We start from the raw sequence: 24509 nt of genomic DNA, 5'->3' as shown, positions 1-24509 counted from the left end.
GCGTCCCTGACCGTGAATCCCCTTCCCCATCGCAACTTTATCCCGACACTCAGGACTAGGACATTCATTCGTGGTGATTTCTCAGCAGGGCGACAGGATCGCTGTGTCCCCGTGGTGACACAAGAGCTTCCCGTGGTTCCTCACCCCACTCTGTCTCGTCTGAGACATTTTCCCGTGGTTTTGTTTTGTTCTTCCCGCCCCAGACTCGTGTCCGTGCCGAAACCTTCTCGCCGGTGTGGAGCGTTGGGGATAAGGCCGGTCCAGGAAAGCCCCAGCAGCAGCTCGGTCCCGAGTGGGCTCCGTGTCACAGGAATGCCCCAAAGCCCCCGAACCAGGCCGGGAAGGACCAGCGGCTGCGGCCGGGCCCGCGCTCCCCGGTGCCTCCACTTCCTCCTCCTGCTTTTGCAGTTTCTCTTCTCTTTCCCTCTCTCATCCTTCGTTTTCTTTCTCCTTTAGCCTTCCTGCCTCACTTTTCGTTCTCCTTTTAAAATTTGTATGCATTGATTTTCGTTTTATTTTCGTTTTAAATTTATTTTCGTTTTAAATTTATTTTCGTTTTTTCCTTTCCTTTCCCCTTTCCTTTCCTTTCCCCTTTCCTTTCCTTTCCTTTCCTTTCCTTTCCTTTCCTTTCCTTTCCTTTCCTTTCCTTTCCTTTCCTTTCCTTTCCTTTCCTTTCCTTTCCTTTCCTTTCCTTTCCTTTCCTTTCCTTTCCTTTCCTTTCCTTTCCTTTCCTTTCCTTTCCTTTCCTTTCCTTTCCTTTCCTTTCCTTTCCTTTCCTTTCCTTTCCTTTCCTTTCCTTTCCTTTCCCTTCTTTTCCTTTCCCTTCTTTTCTTTTTTCTTTTCTTTTCTTTTCTTTTCTTTTCTTTTCTTTTCTTTTCTTTTCTTTTCTTTTCTTTTCTTTTCTTTTCTTTTCTTTTCTTTTCTTTTCTTTTCTTTTCTTTTCTTTTCTTTTCTTTTCTTTTCTTTTCTTTTCTTTTCTTTTCTTTTTTCTTTCTCTTCCTTTCCCTTTCCCTTTCCCTTTCCTTTTCCCTTTCCCTTTCCCTTTCTCTTTTCCCACGACATTCTCCCCCAAGCACCACCTCACCTTGAACCATCCTTATTTCCAACCCCTCAAACCCAAACCACAAACACTGAGAACTACGAATCCTGGGCCGAAGCAAACAGGAGAGGTTTTTCCCGGTCCGATAATTAAGGTCACTAATTAAGAGCGGGAGTAGCGCACACAAATCGCCACAAACAGGGACAAAACTGCGCTACTTAAAACATCACGAATTCCTTCTCCCCACCCCGAATTCTTTTTCAGTTTCAGCCTTTTTCAAACGACTTTGGCCCAACGCCGGCTCCTACCCTGCCGGGCCGCGGGCACCGGGATGATCCCGGCCCCGTGCACCGGCCGCAGATTTTGCCTTGGGAAAGTGGCAGAAAAGCGCGGAAGGTTTCGCCGCTTTTGATCCGCAGCCGCGGGGCAGGTTGGTAGCATCGGGAGCGAATGGTCCGAATTCCCTGCCATAAAAAGGGGGAAGAGGAGATTTTGGGGATGTGAAGCCCACCGCGACCCTGCCGGGAGAAATGCCCGAGGGGAAAAATCCACAGAGAGGGAACGGAGGGAAATGCACCGCCGCCTTCTTGGGGAAAATAAGAGAAAAGGAAAGAAAAATGTTTTGCGTTTTGTGGTGGTGGTGGCGGTGGGTTTTGTTTGGGGGTTTTCCCCCTTGATTTCTTGGGGTTTGGTTTTCCTTAGGGTTGGCTTTAATTATTTATTTATTTCCCTTCCTCCTTCCTCTCTTTCCTTTTTCTGTTTTCTTTTAAAATTGCTTTTTCATTTTTATTTTTCCTCTTTTTCTTTTTTCCTTTTTCTTTTTTATTTTTCTTTTTTCTTTTTCTTTTTCTTTTCCTTTTTCTTTTCCTTTTTCTTTTTCTCTTTCTTTTCCTTTTTCTTTTTCTTCAGTGTTCTTTCTTTTTTCTTTTCCTTTTCCTTTTCCTTTTCCTTTTTCTTTTCCTTTTCCTTTTCCTTTTCCTTTTCCTTTTCATTTTCCTTTTCCTTTTCCTTTTCCTTTTCCTTTTCCTTTTCCTTTTTCCCCCCTTAATTTCAATTAATTTCAATTTCCCCCCCTTTTTTTTTGTTTTAACTTTTTTGGCATAGTTTTTATTTTACAGAGTATTGCTTTTCTTTTCTTTTTTTTTTAACTTTCTTTTTTTCCACAACTTTCCCCGCCTCCCACCTGGAACAGCCGCCGCCGATCCCTCTCCGCACCCTGCGCACCGCTCCGCGCCCTTATCAGCCCCGCTCCGCCCGCGGCTGTTGTTCTGTTTGCTCCTAATCTGCGCCTCGAAGGGGCCAATAAACCTCCCTCCGGTTAAATATTAAATCGAGGGTTTTCTGCCCTCCCCATCAGAAAACAACCTCCCTCGTCGTGCCTCTGGGTACGACCCACCCGTGTCCGCGCGTCCTGCTCCCATCCTATCCGTGGGCTTCTGCTCCCCCGTGTCTGCCGGCTCCTGCTCCTTCAAGTCCATGGATCCTGCTCCCACCCTGCCCATGGGTCCCACTCGTTCAGTGTCCATATGTCCTGTTCCCCCAGTGTCCATGCGTCCTGCTCATTCACGTCCATATATCCTGCTCCGGCTCTCCGAGGGTCCTGCTTCCTCCATGTACATGAGTCCTGCTTCCCCTGTGTCCGGACTTGTTTCCCCCTTGTCCACGGGTCCTTCTTCCACAGTGCCCTCAGGGTCCTATTCCCCCCATGTCCATGGAATTCTGCTCCTCCAAATCCCCCTCTGGAGCCCTGCTCATCCTCTCCCCGAGAGGCACAACCCAACGCAGCCCCAAAGCAGGGCCCAGACCTGAGGCTTTTCTTGGCATTTTTGGGGGCAGTTCTGGCTGCTTTTCTTTTCATCTTTTTTTTTTTTCCTTTTTCTTTTTCTTTTTCTTTTTCTTTTTCTTTTTCTTTTTCTTTTTCTTTTTCTTTTTCTTTTTCTTTTTCTTTTTCTTTTTCTTTTTCTTTTTCTTTATATTTTTCTTTTAAAAATTTTCTTTTCTTCTTCTTTTTTCTTTTTATTTTTTTCTTTTTCTCTTTCTCTTTTTCTTTATTTTTATCTGTTTCTTTTTTATTTTTATTTTTTAAATTTTTTTCTTTTCTTCTTTTTTCTTTTTATTTTATTATTTCTTTTCTTCTTAATTGTCTTTCTTTTTATTTTAAAATATTTTTCTTTTTATTTTTTTTCTTTCTCTTTTTCTTTTTCTTTCTCTTTTTGCCTTGTTTCTCCTTTTTTCTTCCCCCCTCTTTTTTATCTTTTCTTTTTACTTTTTCTTTTCCTCCTGGGGGTTTACAACACCGGGGGTGGGGGTGGGGGTGATATTTTCCCCTTTTCCTCCGTCCTGTCAATGGCCACTGAAACCAGGAGGGAGAGATAACAGAGAAGAGAAAACTCTCCGAGTGACCTTTGAATCAATTTGAAAAACCTCATTTAACTGATAAGTCTTGAAAGGCCCAGAACTAATTTGAAAATACATCTATTAAAATCTCATTGCCGCTGCCCGGGAGCTGCCGGGAAGGGTGTGCGTGGCAGCTTCCCGGGGTCGGGAGAGCTGGGAGAGCAGGTTTAAGCTCTGCTCAACAAAGAGACTGCCGAGCTGGTGGGGTTTAAACCAGCAGAGGTAAAAATCAGAATGTTAAAAGGCAAAGGGCTCTTGCTCCTGCAGCTGGTGGGGAGAGGAGAGATTTACAGCAGTTTTCCGGCCGTAGCCGGGCGCGGAGTCTGGGAGCGCAGACAGAATATTGGATTTTTTCTTTCCTCCACAAAACAAATCCAATATTTTCTCCTTCTCCTCGGATGCGGTTGCAGGGCTTGGGGGAGCCTGCGCCCCTGGCAGAGAGGGTGGCTGGTGGCGGGGGGGAGGCTCTGCCCGTGCTCCTGGTGCAGAGGTTTGTCCTCCTCCGTGATTTCCTCAGGGATGAAAGCCAAAATCGGGGACGAACCTGCCGTCTGCCGTGGTGGAGGGATGGTGATGGCAGGAGAAGACAGGGGCAGGACCCAGGCACCTGCTTTCCTGCCCTGGAATATCCCACCTCACCTGCCCCAGCTTCCCTGCAGCATCTCCTGGGTGTGGAGGAACCAGAAATTCCCCAGGGAAACCTCCCAGGCAGGATTGGATCTCCTCGCCTGAAGCCTTCGTGTGGCTGGGTGGTGATGATCATGCCACCAGAAAAATAAGGACGAATGAAAAACACCCCAGCAGGGTCTGGCTGGGAAAAGCTTGGGCTTGGCAGCTCCGTGAGGATCTGGAGACTAATGTGTCCTCCTGCTCCAGACATTGGGGTGCAGTGTGGGACGTGGCTGCTGTGGGATGAGCTGTTTTCTGCGGGAATTGTCACCTCCCCAGCCACGGTAGAAACTGAACCTGCCACTTCCCAGCACCTTCTTGGCTTCAGGGGAAGAGCTTTCCTCCCTTTGCTGCCTGATTCCTTCAGGTATCTTGGCAAGGCTTGGGCAGAGGGAACCCAGAACCCAGGGTACAGATGGAAGCATCAGGTAGCTTTGATCTGCCTTCACCTGACATCTATGCAACCAGGCTTTGCCTCAGCTCCCTTTTTGGAGCTGGGATGCACAAAGCCTGCTGCTCAGCATCAAGCTGAGGCTTTAGTCAGCCTAGAATTTGTCACACCAACCTGGGCTGTGTCAGATCAATGTGGGATTAATGTGTCCCATCAACCTGGCATGGATGTATCCTATCAACCTGAGGCAAGTCCCGTCAGCCTAGGTTGTGTCCCATCAGCCTGGGATGTGTCTAACTAACCCAGAATATGTCTTATCAAGCTGGGGTCTGTCAAATCAACTTGGCCTTTGTCTCACCAACCTGGGATGCATCCCATCAACCTGGGATGTGTCCCATCAGCCGGGAACAGATGCATCCAATCCACCCAAGACATGCCCTTGGCCATTGCCCACCTCCTGCACAGCACCAACAACGGCACAGAGGGGCTGAGGTCAGCCCTTGGCTTGAAAATTTGTCCAAAAAGGGAAGCTGGAGGCAAAACTTTTCTCCTGGAGGCCCATCTGTCCTCAGGCAGACGCGATGCTGGGCAGGTGGAACGGGAGCGAGGCAGGAGCGCGCTGGGGCTGGCGAGCAGCCGGCAGCAGCTTTTGGCAGCCTTCATCCCATTTAGTGCTGGCTCCGTGCAGGTCGGCAGCCGTCGAGTTTGCTGATTAAGGGGAAATTCCAAATCTCCTCCATGATTGATATGATGGCTTGGAATGAGGCTGGGACAACAGAGAGTGTCTCCAGCAAGGTTCAAAGCAAGGTGGGGTTGGGCAAGCCAAACAGATGATGGATTGTGAAAACATTGGGGCTGGGTAAACCACAATGAAACAAAACACCCCCACTGGAGTCTCTGGTGCTGGGAGGAGGGACCAGGGCATTGAAATGAAATTGGTATTAAAGCTGAGACACATTTGCATGGATAAGGGAGGACTTTGAATGTCTTCCACGGAACATTGTTGTGTTCCGTTAGGGATCGGTGCCACTGCTCTGGGTGCTGGGCGGAGGTTCTGCAGTGTGAGTGAGGAGGTCCAGAAAGTATCTGAAGGGGTTTTGAAGGAGTTGGAGTTGTTCAACAGCTGGTGAGGTCACAGCATGGACAGGGCAATGCCTGGGTGAAGAAGAAGAAATGTGGGCCTGGAGGTGCTACGTGATGAGAGGAGGTGAATCCACCTACCCCCATGTACAGCCACCTACAGCTACCCACACCCCTGCACATCCACCTACAGCCACCTACCCCCATGTACACCTACATGCACCCCCCATACTCATCCACACCCACCTACACCCACTTACACCCACCCACACTTACATACACCCACCTACACCCATGTACACCCACATGCAACCACCTACAGCCTCCTACACCCACCTACTCCCATACACACCCTCCTACACCTGTATACACCCACCTGCACCAAACCTCCACCCACCTCCACCAAACCTCCACTCACTTACACCAAACCTCTAACCACCTCCACCCACCTCCACCAAACCTCCACCCCAAAACTTCCACCCACCTCCACCAAACCTCCATCCACCGGCACCAAACCTCCACCCACCTACATCAGACTTCCACCCACCTGCACCAAATCTCCCCCCACCTCCACCAAACCTCCACTCACTTACACCAAACCTCTAACCACCTCCACCAAACCTCCACCCACCTACATCAAACTTCCACCCACCTGCACCAAATCTCCACCCACTTACACCAAACCTACACCCATGTACACCCACCTACAGACTCCTAAACACACTAGCACCCACACATCTCCACACCTATTTACACCCACAAACACCCCCACCCTTGTACATGAGCCTACCCCACTTCCATCCATGTGCACTCACCATGGGCAGGCTGAGATGGGCAGTGGGGTTGCTCATACTGCTCTTCCCCCCATCCTGCTATGGGTACTGATCTTTTGTCCCCACCTTTGGGGTCATGCTGGTTCTTTCCTTCACCTTCTCGTTCCTGGGGTTTTATTCAAGCTCTGCACCACAGGACCTGGTTGCACCAACCAAACCATGCCCTGGAGGACTCAGTATCACCATGAGCTGGGTTTGGGGAGTTGTGGGGGGTGGAAACTGCTGCCTGGCTTCTAATTTGGGGATTGGCAGATGCCACCATACCTGCCCTGCATTGGACAATGTCCCCACTGGGAGACCTGGACCTGCTGTCCTGCCTCAGTGCTGTATGGCTGTGGTTGTCCTTCTCCTTTTTGTGTTCCCAAAGTCAAGGTACAGAAATCACCCAGCAGGACTGACCCCTTTGAGCTGTGGGAAATCTCCTTGCTCCTGGCAGTCCCAGCATGGCTCAGCTCTGCTGAGCTCAGGAGAAGGAGCTGGAAAGTCCCCACACCGAGGGGGAACCAGGGGCTGGCTGTGGGAAGGCACTTGTGGGGACCAGCTGTCATCTCCTCTCTTGCAGAGCAGTGAGGAAAACCCCCAAGTCTTGGCAAAACACAAAACCATGAAGGAAAAGCAAACTGCAGGTTTTGCTGCTGGTGCTGGCACAGGCAAGTGGCAAAGGACCCAGCTCTGCTGAGTCCAGGCTGGAGGAGATCGGAGATCTTCTGTTGCTGGCATGAATCCAGGGAGCCCTAAATCACAGCATCACAGAATGGTGGTGGCTGGAAGAGACCTCTGTAGATCATTGGGTGCAATCCCCCTGCCAAGGGAGGGCATAAAAATACTGGGAGCTGGTGAGTTTGGGCTGTGCTGGGAGGGTGCAGTGCGTGGCACAGTTCTGAGGGCACACCTGAAGACCCAACACATCAGGGTTGGCTGTCAGGGAGCCTGTAAAACCCCCGAGTGGATCAATGTCAGAGGTCTTCAAAGGTGAAGGTCTTCCCAAGGAGCCTCTGCAACAGTTCCCAGCACTGGGAGGGCACGGAGCCACGGGCAAGGCTGTCTTTGGCTATGGGGACATCCCCAACAAGTGCCATGATGCAGCCAAAGGGACACGAGCTGTGACTCAGCAGTGGCTTGACACATTGAGCATCCATCCCCCCCGCCCCGTGCCTCAGTTTCCCCACAGATAAGAGAGGGGGTGACAGTGCTTGTGCCACGTGTGTGAAGACAGCAGCGCCGGCTTGGTAGAGCTGAGGGACTCGCTGACGCCACGACAAGGGCCAGACCTCTGAGCTGGATGATGAGCTCCGGAGAGCGATGGCCCTTTGCAGGAGTCAGGCAACCCTGGGCTGATAAAGAGCAGGTAATGAGCAAACTCTCTCCATTAGGGATAAAATTGCAAATGCATCAGGAGCTGCTGACGGCTGATAGCATCGGGGGCTGACAGAGACATCAACGGCTCGGCTCGGCTCAGCCGCCGGCGAAAGCAGCTCCCAGCACGGAGCATCGGCACCGGGCAGCGCGGCAGCAATGCGGCCGTGACGCCAGGGCCTGCCAGCAGCATCCCAGCCCTTCCCATTTCGCTGGAATCTGGCCCTACTCTCTTTCTTTCCCCCCGTCTTCTGAGGGTCCCTTGTTTGGCCCAGCCCCAGCACCCACCTGGATCGTTTACAGCTCAGTGGCTGGACCAGCATCCAGCCCAGTTCGGCTCAAAGGTGATCACAGATGACAGGATGTTGGGGGTTGGAAGGGAGCTCCGAATATCATCGAGTCCTACCCTTCTGCCAGAGCAGGACCATAGAATCCAGCACAGGTCACACAGGAGCACATCCAGATGGGTCTTGAAAGTCTCCAGAGAAGGAGACTCCACAACCTCTCTGGGCAGCCTGCTCCAGCACTCAAAAACATCATAGGTTTGATGCTGTGGTGATTTGTGCTTCCAAAGCCCCTGTGGCATTGAGTGGGGGAGGTGTCCACTTCCCATGGTAGGATCCCTTCTCCACAGGCCTCCCTACTTGCCAGGAATGAGGATGAGGAGGGTGGTATGATGGCAGCACACTGCCAGGCTTTGGAGCCACCCAGGGGGACCCGTGGCTTTAAATGGATTGCTGGATCAACACCCGCCTTTGGTTCTCTTTCTGGGGGCTAAACATCAGGATTTTGATGGCATTTCTCACGTGGAAGACAATGAACCCCTACCCTGATACTTCCAGTGGAGTTCCTCTATCTGGAGGACTACTTATGGACACACACCCCCTCACCCACCTGTCCCCACACACACTGAACCAGGACCAGGCTGGATTTAGGGCACTGGATTTGCTTTTTTGTGGTGTGTGGTGAGCTTGGTGCTCGACCTTGCAGCTGTGCTGTGGCTGCTTCCAGCTCAGGGGGGGTCAGAAATGAGGTAAACAGAGGGGAGACAGAGATGGGGTGAAGGGTGGGGGTATCATCAGGGGCTCTGTGTGTCAGGAGGGAAAAAGGATTGAAAAAGAAGCCATCCAGATCAGGCTGATTTCAAAGCAGATGGCTTCTCCTGGAGATGACCTGAAAACATCTCCCCAAAACTGAAACAGCCTTTTCCACCCCAAATTGACGACTTCCAGCCCCAAGCTGATGATTCCCAGCCTTAAATTAACAATTTCCAGCCCCAAATTAATTATTCTCTGCCTCAAATTGACGATTCCCAGTCCTAAACTGATGATTCCCAGCCCCAGACTGGTGAGTCCCAGTCATCAGCTGATGATTCCCAGCCCCAAACTGATGGTTCCCAGCCCCAAACTGGAGGTTCTCAGCCACTCCTCTGCCTTCAACACCTCCAAGATGCCTTCCACATTCTTTGCTCTGGATTTTGGCCAGGGTGGGGTGCAGTTACCCCGTGGTGGATGCCAGTTTGGAGGAGGATGGGACCCATTCTCTGCAGCAGAAGATGCAGGCAGAGCCTGGAGAGGGAGGTGGGGGGCATTAGAGCATTGTCACCTCCCCTGGACAAGGGACTTGGTGGGGGAACATTTGATGACCTGTGGGGCTCAGACACCCCCCAGCCTCTTCTCTCCTGGTGTGGATGGAAGGTTTGTGCTGCCTTGGGATGATGGTTCCAGTCCAGCCCATCACTCTTCTGTCCCATTGCTCTGCAGGGAAGGCTGGTGGTGGGAAGGGACGACCCCCACCCCGGGCAGTGTCAGCATCACCCAGCAGGGAGATCCTTGGCTCTGTTCTGTCCTGCAAAACTGGGAGAAAACAGGCAAGAAGGGAAAGAGGAAAACAAAGAGGCTGTGAGACTGGGCTGGAGAGAGCTGAGACATTGACTGGATCCTGGTGCTCCTTTCCTTTTTGCTTTCTTCTCCTCCTTTTCTTGTTCTCTTTGTCCTCTTTCTCTTTTAATTTCCTTTTATTTTTTTTCCTTCCTCTTTTATCTTTTCTTTCTCCCCACCTTTATTATTTGTCTTTCCCTTTTCCTTCTTCTTATTTCCCCCTTTTTTCTTCTTTTTGTCTTTTTCTCCCCTTCTCTTTCCTTTTCCTCCCCTTCTCCTTTTTCTGCTCCTTTCCCTTTTTCTATTTCTTTTTTCCTCTTTCCTTTTCTCTCTCCCTTTCCTTCTTTTCCCTTCCTTCTCTCTCCCCCTTTCCTTCCCCTTCTCCATTTTCTTCTTTTTTCCCTTTTTTCTTTCTTTCCATTTTCCTTTTAAAATTTTCTTTTCCCTCTTCCCTTTTCTCTTCCACCCCCCAAAATTTTCTCCCTTTTCCTTCTCTTTTTTCATTGCTTTCCATTTCCCTTTCTTTATAATTTTATTTTTCACCATTTTCTCCTTTATTTCCTCCTTTTTTCTTCCCTTTTCCCCATTTCCCCCTCTCCTTTCCTTTTCCCCTTCCCCTTTCCCCCATTTCCCCTTCTCCTTTCCTTTTCCCCTTCCCCTTTCCTTTCCCCCTTCCCCTTTCCTTATCCTTTCTCTTTCCATTCTCCTTTCTTTATAATTTTCTTTACCCCCCCTTTTTTTTCTCTTTTATTTTCCCCCTGTTCCTTCTCTTTTCCCCATTCCCCCCCTCCTTTCCTTTTTTCCTTTTCTTTTCTTTCTCTTTCCATATTCCTTTTTAATTTTCTTTTTCTCTTCCTTTTCTCTCTCTCTTTTTTCCCCCATTTTCCTTCTCATTTCCCCCTTTTCTCTCCTCTTTTCCTTCTCAGCCCATTTCCACCCTTCCCCTCCAGCCCCTTTCCCACGCAGCAACAAAACCTAGCTGAGAGAACCCTTTCCCTTTGACCATCCCCCCGAAAACACCTCCTACACCCCCCCTACAGCCCTAGCCACACCATTACATTCCCACCTTCGAGGAGAAGCTCCCAGGGTCGGGCAGCTCCCACCCACTGAACAACCCAGGGAATAACCCAGCTCCGTCGGGATTAATCCCGGCTCCCGCAGCCCCTTCCCCTTCGCCACTTCCCCCGTAGCTCCCTGCCGGTCACGTACCCACCAGAGTGATGTGCCAGCAATATCCAACACGCAGTTAAAGCCACTCGTGGGAGTTTCAATAGCATCGACCCGGCCGGATCAATGGGCTGCACCAGCCCCACATTGAGGGGGAGGGGGGCAAGAGAGGGTGGTAGGAAAAATACCCAGGGCTGTGAAATGGGGGTGGTGGGAGCAGGGAGCTGATTGCAAATCCATCCCATGCTTGCTGTGATTAATTGCTGCTTTACCAGGAGGAACAGCTCTGCGTGGGGGTCATCCTTAAAGGTAATGCTGGGAGTAGTGGGGGGGGGGGAGTTTCTCTGCTGTGGCCAAAGGGGAGGAAGCAAAAGCAACACCACCACCACCCACCTCGCCCCCACCTCAACAGGATGGGGCCAGAGAGGGGCAGGGAGAAGGAGCTGGGGGGCTGCGATCGTGGGCACCACCCGGACTGGTCATTCCCCTCCCACATGTTATCTGGGACTTGGGAAGGATCCTCCCCTAGATGTTATATGGGAGCTGGGAAGGACCTTTCCAGACATCATTTGGGACTTGGGAAGGATCCACCCAATCATTGTTTTTGAGTTGGAAAGGACCCTCCCAGATGTTGTTTGGGAATTAGGAAGGACCCTTCCAGATGTTATTTAGGAGCTGGGAATGACCCTCCCAGCTGTGATTTGGAGGTTTGGAAGGGTCTCCCTCCCTAGCTGTTATTTGGGAGCTGGGGAAGGCCATCCCCAGCTGCTGTGGAGCATCCTTGGCTGCTTTGCAGCCATGAAGGATGATCCATCCTAGCAAGCTGGGATCACTGGTGTCCCAGCACTGGGATCTCATTATGGACTATCTCCTGGCCCAGCTCCCAGACTGGGAATAACCTGAAGCTCAGGCACCCAGTAGGGTCTACATTTTCAGTTGCTCCTCATCCTAAACCCCCTCCTAAGCACTGCTGCCTGTGCCCAGGCAACCCCTTCATCACATGAGGGCATCCAACCCAGCTCGTGTGTCCTCTCCAGGTGCTTGGGGGTCTCTGTCCCGACCCTGCCCTGCCCTCCCCTCCCTGGAGGTGCCCTGCTTGAATTAAAACATCATCCATCGTGGCAGCGGCAGCACGTAATCCCTGGCAGATCAGCCCAATTACTGCGGGAAATACCCTGGGAGCTGCGCTAATAACGGCAGCGCCGGGGGAGCAGCCACTGCCTTAGCGCCGGCCCCACGCAGCTGGGGGGCAGTGGGGCCTGGGCTGGGGCTGGGCTGGCTGTGTGAGGTGGGGGGCAATGCGGAGGGGGTGATGCCTGCGGGGTTGTTTGTGGAGCAGCGATGGACTGCGTGTGGAGTAGTAAAGAGGCTGCGATAGGGCAGTGATGGAGTTGTGAGGGGGCACTGATGGGGTTGTGGTGGGATTGTGGTTGGGGCAGTGATGGGGCAGCGACAGGGTGACAATGGGGTCGTGATGCGGATGTGTGTGGGGTGGCAACGGAGCAGTGTGTGAGATAGTGAGGAGGCAGTGATGGGGCAGTGATGAGGTCATGCCACCGTGGGGGGTAGGTGGTGGGGCAGTGTGTGGGGTCGTGGTGGGGCTTCCTGTGAGATAGTGATGGGGCAGCATGAGGCAGCGATGGGGCAGCAATGGGGCAGTGATGGGGTTGTCATGGGGATGCATGTGGGGTAGTGATGGGGACAACAATAGGGTCGCAATATGGGACAACGTGTGGGGTAGTGATGGGACACTACAAGAGGAGACAACAGAGCAGATGTGGGGCAGCGCTGAAGCAGTGACAGGGCAGCGTGTGGGGCAGCAGTGAGGCACTTGTTGGGCAGTGATGGCACATTACAGGAGGTGACAATGGGGCAGCGATGGGACACTGTGTGACGTAGCGATCGGGTAGCGATGGGGCAGCCGTGGGACGGTGAAGCGGCAGGCTAAGGGCCCCTGCTCCGCAGCCGGGCTGAGGATGCCCTTCCAGCCGCTCCCGGCGCTATCTGGCCCCGCTCCCCCTTTCGGCACGCATTGGTCCGCACCACTCGCACAGTGTGGGGCGGCTGGAACAGCCCATGGCGCCCAGAGAGTGGGGGGGGGCCGCGGTTGCAAAGCGCCATTGGACAGAGGCGTCGGGGGGCGGGGCGAGTCGTACCATTGCCACGGCCCCCAGGGGGGAATGCGCCCGTGCGTCCGCAGGGGGGCGCCAGCGCGGCGGGGAGAGACCGTCATGTGTGAGGGGTGGGGGGAAGCAAACCAATCAGCGGCAGGAGCGAGCCGCGCTCCGAAATGGCGGCGGGGGGGGGGGGGGGGGGGGATGATGCTGGGAAGGGGTCGCCGAAGGCAGCTCTTGGTAGCACAATGGCCAAGGGGGGTTGGAAGCTCGCCACAGAAGGAGACCCCACAACATCTCTGGGCAGCCTGCTCCAGGCCTCCAGCACCCTCACACCAAACAACTTTCTCCTCCTATTCACCTGGAACCTCCTGGTTTGTCCTTCTTGCCCCTTGTCCTGCCCCTGGGCACCACTGCTGCCCCCAGCCTCTTGCCCCCCACTCTCTAGCTCGGGTGCCAGTCCCCCCATCCTTGCCATAGAATCACAGAACTGCTTTGTTGAGGAGAGACCTTTCAGATCATCCAGTCCAGCCCTGAGCCAAGCACTGCCAGGGCACCACCAAGCCCTGGCACTCAGCACCAGATCCCCACAGCTTTGAAGCCTTTCCAGTGACACCACCCTGGGCAGCCTGGGCCAGGGCTTGACAACCCTTTTGGGAAAGAAATTGTCCCTCATGTCCAACCTAAACCTCTCCTGGTGCAGCTTGAGTCTTGTTTCCCCTTGTTCTATAGTCTGTTTCTTGGGAGAAGAGACAGACTCCCTCCTAGCTCCAACCTCCTTTCAGGGAGTTGTGTTGTGCCCAGACCCCTCAGCGTGCAGTCACCGTCCTGGGCACGTGCCACCAGCACGAGCTGCTGCCCAAGGACATGGATAGTGTCCTGCCAGGTGTGAATAGCCAGGAGCTGGGTTATGGTTGGAGCTGGGGCATCCAGGCTGGATACCACCTTGGAGAGCTGAAGCCTTCTGTAGTAGCAACTGGCAGCAGGGAAGGGCTCCGGTCTGGAAGGTCCCTCCTGATCTGAGGGGCAACTGAGAGGAAGCAGTCGCTGCTCAGACCCTCCAGCAGGGTCCCAAACCCTGGTGAAACAAACCTCAGAGGGTCCCAAACCCTGGTGAAACAAACCTCATCACCCTCTCCTGGAGGATTACAGATTTTCCTGGTTTTCACAGCACCACAGAGCAGGAAAGCCAGCAGCCATCTAAGAACTGGCTCAGCCAAACCCTGAGAGAGCTTCCCACTTCACCATCTGATAAATCCACCCAAGACCAAATCCACCCAAGACCAGATTTAAGCAGGAAATGCTGAAAACTGCTGGTTTCCCTCTTCTACTCCTTTCCCCTCTCTGCAGCAAATATTATTTGGATGGTAACAGCTCTGGACAGCATCTCTGCAGCGAGAGCAGCTGGGGAGCGATGTGCTGGGATGAGATGTGCTGCATTGATCGCTGGATTTGTCTGGCCCTGCTCGGAGACACAGCTCCAGGAGCTGCTGGAGGCAGTGGGAGTTTAGCAGGAGGAGCTCAGCAGGATGAGAATCACTGAGCAGCAGCCCAGGGTGATTCATAGATTCAGATTCATGGAATGGTTCGGGTTGGAAAGGACCTTAAAGGTCATCCAGTTCCAACCCCCTGCCATGGGCAGGGACACCTCCAACTAGCTCAGGTTGCTCAAGGCCTCATTCAACCTGGCCTTGGACACCTCCAGGGAGGAGGTATCCACAACCTCCCTGGGCAGCCTGTTCCAGTGTCTCCCCACCCTCACTCCCAACAATTTCTTCCTCATCTCCAGTCTTAGTCTGCCCTCATCAAGATTCAATCCTTTCCCAAGCCCTTGTAAAATGTGCCTCCCTGCCTTTCTTGCAAGCCCCTTTCAGGTCCTGGAAGGCTGCTCTAAGGTCTCTCTGGATACCAAGGGGTCCCCTGATGCCAAGTGGAGATAGATCTTTGCTGCCCCTTTCTTATAGAGGAGTGAGGACAGAGCTGGACCCACAGCTGTGTGAGTGACAGGGAAGTCCTTTACCTCAGACCCCTGAGGCAGGCTCCCTGTCTGGCGCTTCTTGATTCTCTGTGTCACTGTGGCATGAACTGAACCCCAGACTCCCTTCTCCCCCCCGAGTTCTGCAGCTGGGGCTCTTGTGCCAAGGCTGAGCATGAACGAGTGTTGCTGGCTCCAAGGAAAACTCATTTCAGGGGTCGGAGGGTTTCCAGACATTCCTCATCCCCACCTCACCTCTCTCTCCCAGAAGGTGACAACCATCCCCTGCTGCTGCCGTCCCCCGCGGCGCTGCCGGCTCCTGCCTGCCGCTGCCTGACTCCACCACTTCATTAGCACCAATTTGGCCTCATCACACTAAGTGGCCGTGACTGGGGAGAAGAGTGAGGAGAATGGAGCAGCTGGGAGGACTCCCAGGGCACCACTGCCCAGCTCTCCCTCACCCCAGGCAGCTGGGAAGGACCTGGGCTGTGCTTGGCACTGCTAAGCGCTGAGCAGCTCCTTGGTGGCAGTGGTCGAGGAGCTGGGACAAGGAGCAGCAGCCAAACATGGCCCTTAAAAAAGAAAAGCCTTAGAAAAGGAGGAGATGGGGGAAAAGGGGGAAGCAACTTTGCCAGCAGGTGGGATGACAGGGGTGGGGTGCTCGGAGCTAGGCACCAGGTCTCCTTTTATGCAAGGCTCCAGAAAAGCAAGTGAGAAATCAAACCCCTGCAGAAAGGAAAGGCTTAGAGCCACAACACCTTTTAAAGTCGTTTCAAAGTGTTTGTGTCCATGAGGGGTCTGATGCAGTTGGCTCAGGCCAGGGCTGTCTCTGGTGGGGTTGACAGAAGCTGGGCTGGAAAGAACAAGAATAAAAGCAGGATAAATATGGAGGGATGGAGCCAAGCCCACCTGCAGCCACCACAGCTGCTTTGTGTCTCTTCACCATCCCTCAGCCCTGACGAACTTGGCTGCTCCAGCACTGGCAAAGCTGAGAACACCAAGAAAGATCAGGCAAAGCTTGAGAATAGGCAAAATGAGGTCCCACAGGGCTGGTGTTGTTTGGGTGGCTCTGAGAGTCCCCTCCAGCCTCTCCCAGTTGAACTCCCTCTCAGGAGGGACCATCCTCACCCCAGTGGAGCACCGAGGGCTTGTAATTTCAGACTGCATCAAGTTGGAGGGGACCCTCAAAAATCATCTTCTCCAACCCCCCTGGAGGCAGCAGGGACAGCTCCAGCTACAGCAGGCTGCACAGGGCCACGGCCAGTCTGACCTTGAATGTCTCCAGGGGCAGGGCCACAGTCGCCTCCCTGGGCAGCCTGTTCCAGTGTCTCCCCACCCTCACAGTGCAGGACTTCCTCCTGATGTCCAACCTAACTCTGCCCTGTTCCAGTTCCAAACCCTTGCCCCTCATCCTATCCCCAGAGGCCCTTCTGAACAGCCCCTCCCCAGCCTTCCCGTAGTTCCCCTTCAGATACTGAAATGCAGCTCTGAGCTCTCCCTGGAGCCTTCTCTTCTTCAGACTGAACAGCCCCAACTCTCCCAGCCTGCCCCCACAGTAGAGGTTCTGCAGCCCTCTGAGCGTCTTTGTGACCTCCTCTGGACCCTCTCCATCAGCTCCAGGTCCTTCTTGCGTTGGGGGCAGCAGAACTGGACACAGCACTGCAGGTGAGGTCTCAGCAGGGCAGAGCAGAGGAGCAGAATCCCCTTCTCCAGGCTGAACAGCCCCAACTCTGCCAGCCTGTCTTGAGGCAGAGCTGTTGCAGCCCTCTGATCATCTTCATCGTTTCATTCCAGTCCTTTCCTTCCACCTGCCAACCCACTCCACAGGCCCCTGGGCAGTGGGGGAGAGGGTTGGGGTGGTCGTTGTGGGCGGCTGGCGACAACCTCCCAGCCCTGCGCGGGTCGATCAGAGGCTGCTGGCCGCAGCCGGTCCCCGAAGCCCTGCGCCGGGGAAGGGAGAGGAAGGGAAGGGCAGGGCTGGGCCGGCGGCAGCGCGGGGCGAGCGCTTTGTCTCGGCTCATCTCCTCATTTGCAGCCTTCAGAGGAAGATTTAATTTGCTGGGCTCGGGGAAGATGCTCACCCCGCGGCGTGCTGCCTGCATACCAATGACCAGGGGCTCTCCCAGGGCCTGAGGACTCATCCTCTGGCAGCTGCCAGGGACGCCGGGGGAAGCCTCTGCCCCACGTGGCGTGGGGGGACACGCACCGGGGAAGGGGGGGGGGACAGGACGACAGGAGCTCTGGCTGGCCCCTGGGGCTCTGAGCCGGCAGGACCGTGAGGATGTCGATCTGCAGATGTGTCACAGCTTCTGGCCACATCTCTCAGGCTCTGGAGGGGTCTGAGACGTGGTTTTCCCACGCTGTGGGTTTCGGGAGCGGGGCTGGTTTTGTTTTAACCATGTGGCCACGGCACTTGGGGCCATGGTTTGGTGGCCCTGGTGGTGGACTGGATGATCTTAGAGGCCTTTTCCAACTCAATTCTATGAGTTTACAAGGGTTTGCAGTGATAGGCTGAGGGGGAATGGATTGAAGCTTGAGGAGGGCAGATTGAGACTGGAGATGAGGAAGAAATTCTTAGCACTGAGGGTGGGGAGAGAGTGGCACAGGTTACCCAGGGAGGCTGTGGCTGCCTCCTGCCTGGAGGTGTTCAAGGCCAGGCTGGATGAGGCCTTGAGCAGCCTGTGCTGGTGGGAGGTGTCCCTGCCCATGGCAGGGGGTTGGAACTGGATGATCTCTGAGGTCTCTTCCAACCCAAACCATTCCGTGATTCTATGAATGTATTTCCCAACCGGAGCCCACCTCTGCCCTGCAAAAAACCTGTCCTTGACCAACCACATCCAGATCCCCCCTCCTTCATCCTTTCCTCCACCTCCCTTAGAGCCCCTAAACGCTCCTCGATCCCTCGACCCCGCTGCGAGCCGCATTGACAGAGAGAAAAAGGAGCGGAGTGGGTGGTTTTGGGGATGTTTTTCTCCCCCTCACCTCGCCGGGGCTGGCTCTGAAAGCCGCCGGCTGTCTTTTTGTGATTTCAACAAATCGCCAGCACTTAAGCAAAGTGGGCAGAAAATTGCAGGTTGTGGTTGCGAGCGGCTGGAGAGGGAGAGGAGGCTGGGGCTGAGCGAGGGGAGGTTTGCGGCTGTGGCAGAGGGAGCCGGGGCTGGGGGGCAGCGGGAGCCTGCCAAGCCGTCGGGTATTAGTTAAACGCTTGGCGGAGTTCACGCTGCGCGGAGTAATCGCGGCTCCTGAGCAGCAGCCGCTTTGATTGTCTCGCTGATGGCTCCTTTAGAGGTGATTTGGAGGATGTTTTGCTTTCTGCTGGTCAAGGTGAAGTCAAGGAGAACGCTCTCCTTCTCTTGACACCAGGCTCTGGCAGAGGTAGAAGCCCTCAGCAGAAGTCCTCAGGTGGACCCCGTGGGATGTCTCTGCTGGCAGAGGTCTTTCCTCCTGCTTCTCCTCTCCTCGAGCTCCTTCCTTGTCTACCCCTTGTGTTTTTCCCCTCAGCCAGGTCAGCTACCTGAGGGATGGGATGCATGAAGAGTGTGGCCAGCAGGTCAAGGGATGTTCTCCTCTCCCTCTGATCTACCCTGCCTGGACCACAACTGGAGTGCTTGGTCCAGTTCTGGGCTCCCCAGTTCAAGAGAGACAGAGAACTGCTGGAGAGAGTCCAATGGAGGCTATGAGGATGATGAAGGGACTGCAACATCTGTATGGGAAGGAAAGGCTGAGAGCCCTGGGGCTGGCTAGTCTGGAGAGGAGATCTTACTAATGTTTACATGATAAGGATGGGTGTCAAGAAGGGGCCAGGCTCATTTCAGTGCCCTGTGACAGGACAAGGGTCAATGGACAAAAGCTGGAACCCAGGGAGTTCCACTCAACATGAGGAGAAGCTTCTTTGGTGTGAGGGTGCTGGAGCCCTGGAGCAGGCTGCCCAGAGAGGTTGTGGAGTCTCCTCCTTCTCTAAGAAATTCCAAACCCACCTGGACATGTTCCTGTGTGACCTGCCCTACATGATCCTGCTCTGGCAGGGGGTTGGACTGGATGATCTTTGGAGGTCCCTTCCAACCCCTAATATTCTATGATTTCCTCCTTGTCACTCCTTGCTGGCTGGTTTCAGCCAAGCCTGGCTGAGCTGTGGAGGTCTCAGAGGTTCAGACACTGTGAGATGAGCTGAGGAGAGAATGTGAGAGAAGAGAGACCTCCATTATGTATGAGCTCAACTCCTTACTCAGAGCATTCCCATTGGTCATAGGGGACCCCAATCCTTCTCTTCACTGTTGGTTCTGGTGCTATGAGGGTCTCCTGTGCCCCAGGAGGAGCAAGGAGCAGGACAGGCCAGGGTAGCACCCTGTGCTGTGGCTGTTTGCTGGGGAGATAATGCAGAGGCAAGGTGGAAGCCACATTCCCAACCCCATGGACTGCAGTTGGGCCCAGAGACCCTCCAGTACCTGACTGAGAGACAAGAATGCTCTCAGTGGTCTTGTCAGTGGTCCTCAGTGACAGCACATGAGGTAATGGACATAAACCTCAACACAGAAGCTCCATCTAAACATGAGGAGGAACTTCTGTGCTACGAGGGTGGGAGGGCACTGGAGCAGGCTGTGCAGAGAAGTGGTTGAGTCCTCTGGAGACTTTCAAGCCCACCTGGATGTGTTCCTGCCCTGGGTGACCCTGCTCTGGCAGGGGGGATGGATTTGATGATCTCCAGAGCTCCCTTCCAACCCCTACCATCCAGTGATTCTGTGCAGAGTCCTTTGGAGTTTGAGATTTGTATAAAAAGCATTTTGAAGCCCAGAGAACCTCCCCCAGCCCGTGCCGAGCTGGGTGGGATTCGGAGCCGTGCCCTGAGCTGATCCCTGTCCCTGGCTCCCACCACACAGGGACATGGGGATGGCCAGCTCCAGCCTGCCTGGGAAAGCAGTGCCTGGGGGATGTGGGGTAGGGAAAAGATCCTGTGCTGGGGGCAGGGGGGGGGGGGGAGGGGGTTGATGGCCACCATAAATAGAGCTGAGCAGCGTCCCGATCGATCCCTGCGCTGCGGAGCTGTAATTAGATTGAGCTGGGGAAGGAGCGGGGGAGGGGCTGGGGGGGGCTTGGGCTGCGTCAGCAGAAAAAGAAATTAATAAATAAACAAACGAGCACAGGAAATGAGGGAGGCCAAAAATAACAGAGGTGTGGAGCTGGTGGCACCACTGCCTCTGCAGCCCTCGGCCCTCGGCTCCGGTTCTGGTGCCCCCGGGACAGGAAGGGCCTGGGGCTGTTGGAGAAGGGCCAGAGGAGGCCACCAAGATGATCAGAGGGCTGCAGAACCTCCCTTGTGGGGACAGGCTGAGAGAGTTGGGGGTCTTCAGCCTGGAGAAGAGAAGGCTCCAGGGAGACCTCAGAGCAGCCTGCCAGGACCTGAAGGGCTCCAGGAGAGCTGGGGAGGGACTGGTGACAAGGGCTGGGAGTGCCAGGGTGAGGAACAACGGCTTTGAGCTGGGAGAGGAGAGACTGAAAGTGGAGATGGGGAAGAAATTCTTAGCAGTGAGGGTGGGGAGAGACTGGAACAGGTTGTCCAGGGAGGCTGTGGCTGTCCCCTCTCTGGAGGTGCTGAAGGCCAGGCTGGATGAGGCTTTGAGCAAGCTGTGCTGGTGGGAAGTATCTGCTGGATCCCAGTATGACCAGCAAGACTCTGATGGTTAGAGTTTGTCTGGGAGCCTCGGGGTGAGTGGTTTGTCATAATTACTCCTAGGAATGGAATGGGGAGGTGGAGATGTGAGCTTGGAGAGCTGGAATGCTGGGGCTGGCTGTCCAGTGCTGCTGGTGGGAATGAGAGCAAGCAGGTGGGAGAGCAAGGGAGCAAAGGAGGTCCCAGTGGCTTTGCTGGGCTTGCAGCAGGGTCAGCATGGCTCCAGCAGGTCCTTCAGGGTGTGGGTGGGGAGAAACATCCCTGCACATGTGAGCACCTCCACATCCCTGCACCTGTGAGTACTTACACCTCCCTGCACCTGTACCTCCACATCCCTACACCTGTGAGTACCTACACATCCCTGCACCTGTACCTCCACATCCCTGCACACATATGTATGTAGCTGCTGCATGTAGGGTGGACAGAGGCAGCATAAGCTGCACCTTACAGAGCCAAAGCCATGCCCACGAGGTGCCCACCAGTGCCACCAGGTTCCTCCCAGTGCCACCAGCGTGGGGCTGGAACCAAGCATGCAAGGGGGCAGTGGGAAGGCATACAGCAGGTGGGGAGGGGGCTGGCAGAGCTGCTCCAAATGTGCACAGAGGGTGTGTGTGTGTGTGGGGGGCTCTGTTCTGTTGGTTGGCTGGTTTTGGGGGTGGGGGGAAGGGAAAGCTGGGGAGTGTGGGGGGAGGTGTTGGTTTGGGTTTCTTTAAACTCATGTCTGGAACCAAAGTCAACTTTTCTATAAAGTATTTTGTTTGTTTGTTTGTTCTTTTTGCAAGCATCTGATGGTCATAGGGTAGGTTTCCACTAAACCATTCTCTGCTGGCTGTTTGAGTAAGGTACCCCCGGGACAGGGTCCCACCAGGGCTCAGGCTGTCCCTCAAGGATGGTAGGTTTGCAGCTAAACCTGCCTGGGGTGGGAGGAGGGGAGGGGAAGGCTCTCCACACCCAGGGCTGCCCGATTTGGCCTGGGTGTGGAGGTCCATCGTTGTCAAGGTTGGTGCCTCCTGTCCCCTGATCCAGCGGGAGCAGAATTGAAGGCTCCCACCAGCTGCGTGGGGATGGGGCAAGGACCAAGCCCAGTGAGCTGGGAGAGGAAGCTGAAGGTGTTGGAGAAAGGATCTGCTTCACTGAGCTCGAGGTTTCCCCAGCTTGGGGTGGAAGGGGTGGACATCATAGAATCACAGAATTGTCAGGGTTGGAAGGGACCTCAAGGCTCAGCCAGTTCCAAGCCCCCTGCCATGGGCAGGGACACCTCACACTGGATCAGGCTGCTCAGAGCCACCTCCAGCCTGGCTGCAAACACCTCCAGGGATGAGGCTTCCACCACCTCCCTGGGCAACCTGTGCCAGTCTCTCACCACCCTCCTGGGGAAGAACTTCTTCCTAACATCCAACCTGTATCTCCCCACTTCTAGTTTTATCTCATCCCCCCCAGTCCTATCACTCCCTGACACCTTCAAAAGTCCTTTCCCAGCTTTCTTGTAGCCCCCTTCAGATACTGGAGTAAAGAAGACTCATAGTGCAGGTCAGCTGAAGAGCCATTCACTCACAGCATGGCAGAGGTTGGAAAGGACCTCTAGCAATCATCTAGTCCAGAAGAACCAGAGGAGACCTTGCTTGTTCCCCAGTGAGGAAGAAGTGGCTTCAGACATGCTCCCATTACTGTGAGGCTGCTCAGCTGCCTACCTTCCTACACAGCCTGGCCGTGGAGGTTTGCAGAGCAGCTGCTTAGCCTGAGGGCAATTCCTGGCTCAGGGAGCCAAGATGCTGTCCCATTTCTGTGGCAGTGGCTTTCAGCCTTGGCCTCTGCCCCCTCCAAGGTCTGTGCACCAGGTTGAAGAGGCTGGTGGAAAGGTCTCAGAGACCCAAGTCGAAATCTCTGTCACTCAGCAACATTCCAACAGAGAATGTCTTGAAGGATCTGTGCCCTTCCTGTCAGATCCTTTGGAAGGTGTGAACCAAGAAACTCCAAGGGCTGCAGACTGTTGCTGTCTGGGGCTCTTTTCAGCAAGTCTTCAGCCCACAGTTCCCTGACTCTCTTCTGAGCTTTTCCAGGAGGAAACTCTGTGGCCCCAGCCTTGGAGGGTCAGACCTGTGCCCTGCCTTGCCCATGGGCCTCTCATGCTCCCACCCACAGTGCCCACATGTTGCCAAGCCCTGACCCAGTCAGGTTTCTGAGCACCTTGCTCTCACCTCGACAGCTTTGAGGTCATCCTTTCTTTGAGGTGGAAGTGGACCAGCAACCTCCACCAGCCTCAGTTAACTGCATAATGTTCTAGAGGAACATCATAGCAAAGTCTCCTTTTCTCACCCCTTCCACCAGCAGTGAGCTAAAGATTCCTCCAGTTAAAATCCAGATGTTTACCAAAGGTCCCTGCTCACCTCTCTCCCTCCCTCCCTTCCTCCCTCCATGTTTGCAGCCAAGTCTGGAGGGGAGGCTTTTGATCTGCTGCTGGCTCAAACTGCCACACATGCCAAAGGATCCAGCAGCAAAGGCATGCAGGAGAGATGGAATTTCCTGGAGCTTCAGGTAGCTCAGGCTGTTCTCCATCCTCCAGAGGCAGGAAAATGCCTTCCCAGAGCAGGCGGAACCACAGATGGTCCTTACAGGCTGTCTGCTGTAGGATGTGGTGGCTGCAGGCTGCCCCCTTGCAATGTCCCTGCCCCTGGCTCTTCCCTGTATTTTGAGAGACTTGGTGGCCAAGAGATAGAGGTTCCTTGAGTCCTCCAGTGAGATCCACAGAGGTGCTGAGGAGGTGAGGGTGACCACACCAGGGTGCAGTGAGAGAGGGAGGCTCGTGGATCACCCCCAAAATTAAGGCATGGAGCAGCTCCTGATGGCCAGGCTGCAGGAGCAGAGCCAGCCTAGGAGTTTCCTCAGTCTCTAGTCCCAAGGTCACCTGGAGATGCTGAGACCTGGGCATTCCCTGGGCACCTGAAGGGGCGATGGGCTTCACCCAGGCCCTTCCCACGCTGCTGCCCTTGAGAGGCTCAGGACGCAGAGGGAGGAAGAGGAGGGAGGTAGCCTAGGGAGCGATGGGCTACAAGCCAGCAGCTTCGCTGGAGGGAAGGGCCTGGGGTTTTATTTTTTGGGAAGGCAGCCTGGCATCCTGGCAGCGGGGCAGGGTGGTGAGCAGGCAGGTAGTGACTGTCCCTCCTTCTCTCCTTTGAACCCCCAGCTTGCAAACGCAAGGAGCAGGAGCAGCAGAAGGACAGGAGCCTGCAGCCCAAGAAGCAGCGCCTGGTCTTCACCGACCTCCAGCGCCGCACCCTGATCGCCATCTTCAAGGAGAACAAGAGGCCCTCCAAGGAGATGCAGATGACCATCTCCCAGCAGCTGGGCTTGGAGCTCAACACCGTCAGCAACTTCTTCATGAACGCCCGGCGGCGGTGCATGAACCGCTGGCAGGAGGAGCCAGGCGCGAACCCCGGGGTGCCCTCGTCCTCTACAAGCACTTTCTCCAAAGCATGATGTCCCCCCCCTGCCCAGCCCTTCCCTCCCCCTTCCCAGGCATCCTCCTCATGACAAAGCCGACCCCCAGCCTCACGCTCATGTCCCAGGGTGGGTGCTTTTGGATGCTGTGGGGCCCTCAGCCTACCAAACCCTCAGCCAGCTGTCACTTCTGGACGGAGGCCTCGTGCCACAATCCTTCTGCCACGTCCTGCCAGCTTGTGGAGCAGGGAAAGGGTTTGCCACCAGGTCAGCTCCATCCCCAGGAGGACTTGGAGGAAAGCCCTGTGGAGCAGGGATGATGCCAGGTGGAGGGAGAGGGGGAGGTGCTGTTTGGAAGCACGCCTGGTCCTTGGGGACCACAGGACCTTGTCTACACGTGCCCACCAGGGTGTCTGGGGAAAGGGGCATCCCCTGACCCCACCACCAACCTGGGTCTCCGCCACAGCCACCCCTAGGTGGAGGGGTACAGGTGAGGGAGACA

General features: G+C 54.6%; 1 protein-coding gene across 1 annotated transcript in view; it reads left to right on the top strand.

The window, feature by feature from the left end:
* Positions 1 to 24268, top strand: part of ONECUT3 (one cut homeobox 3) — a 28493-nt gene extending 4225 nt beyond the window's left edge. Inside the window, exon 2 of the mRNA XM_009909642.2 lies at positions 23754 to 24268. Coding sequence (XP_009907944.2) covers positions 23754 to 24046 — 293 coding nt within the window. The 3' untranslated portion in view covers positions 24047 to 24268. The remainder of the gene's footprint in view (positions 1 to 23753) is intronic.
* The last annotated feature ends 241 nt before the right edge of the window (positions 24269 to 24509 follow it).

This window comes from Dryobates pubescens, chromosome 31 (assembly GCF_014839835.1).
Source record: "Dryobates pubescens isolate bDryPub1 chromosome 31, bDryPub1.pri, whole genome shotgun sequence".
NCBI classification, from domain to species: domain Eukaryota; kingdom Metazoa; phylum Chordata; class Aves; order Piciformes; family Picidae; genus Dryobates; species Dryobates pubescens.
The sequence above is the reverse complement of the archived record's forward strand: the minus strand, read 5'-3'. Positions and strand labels throughout refer to the sequence as shown.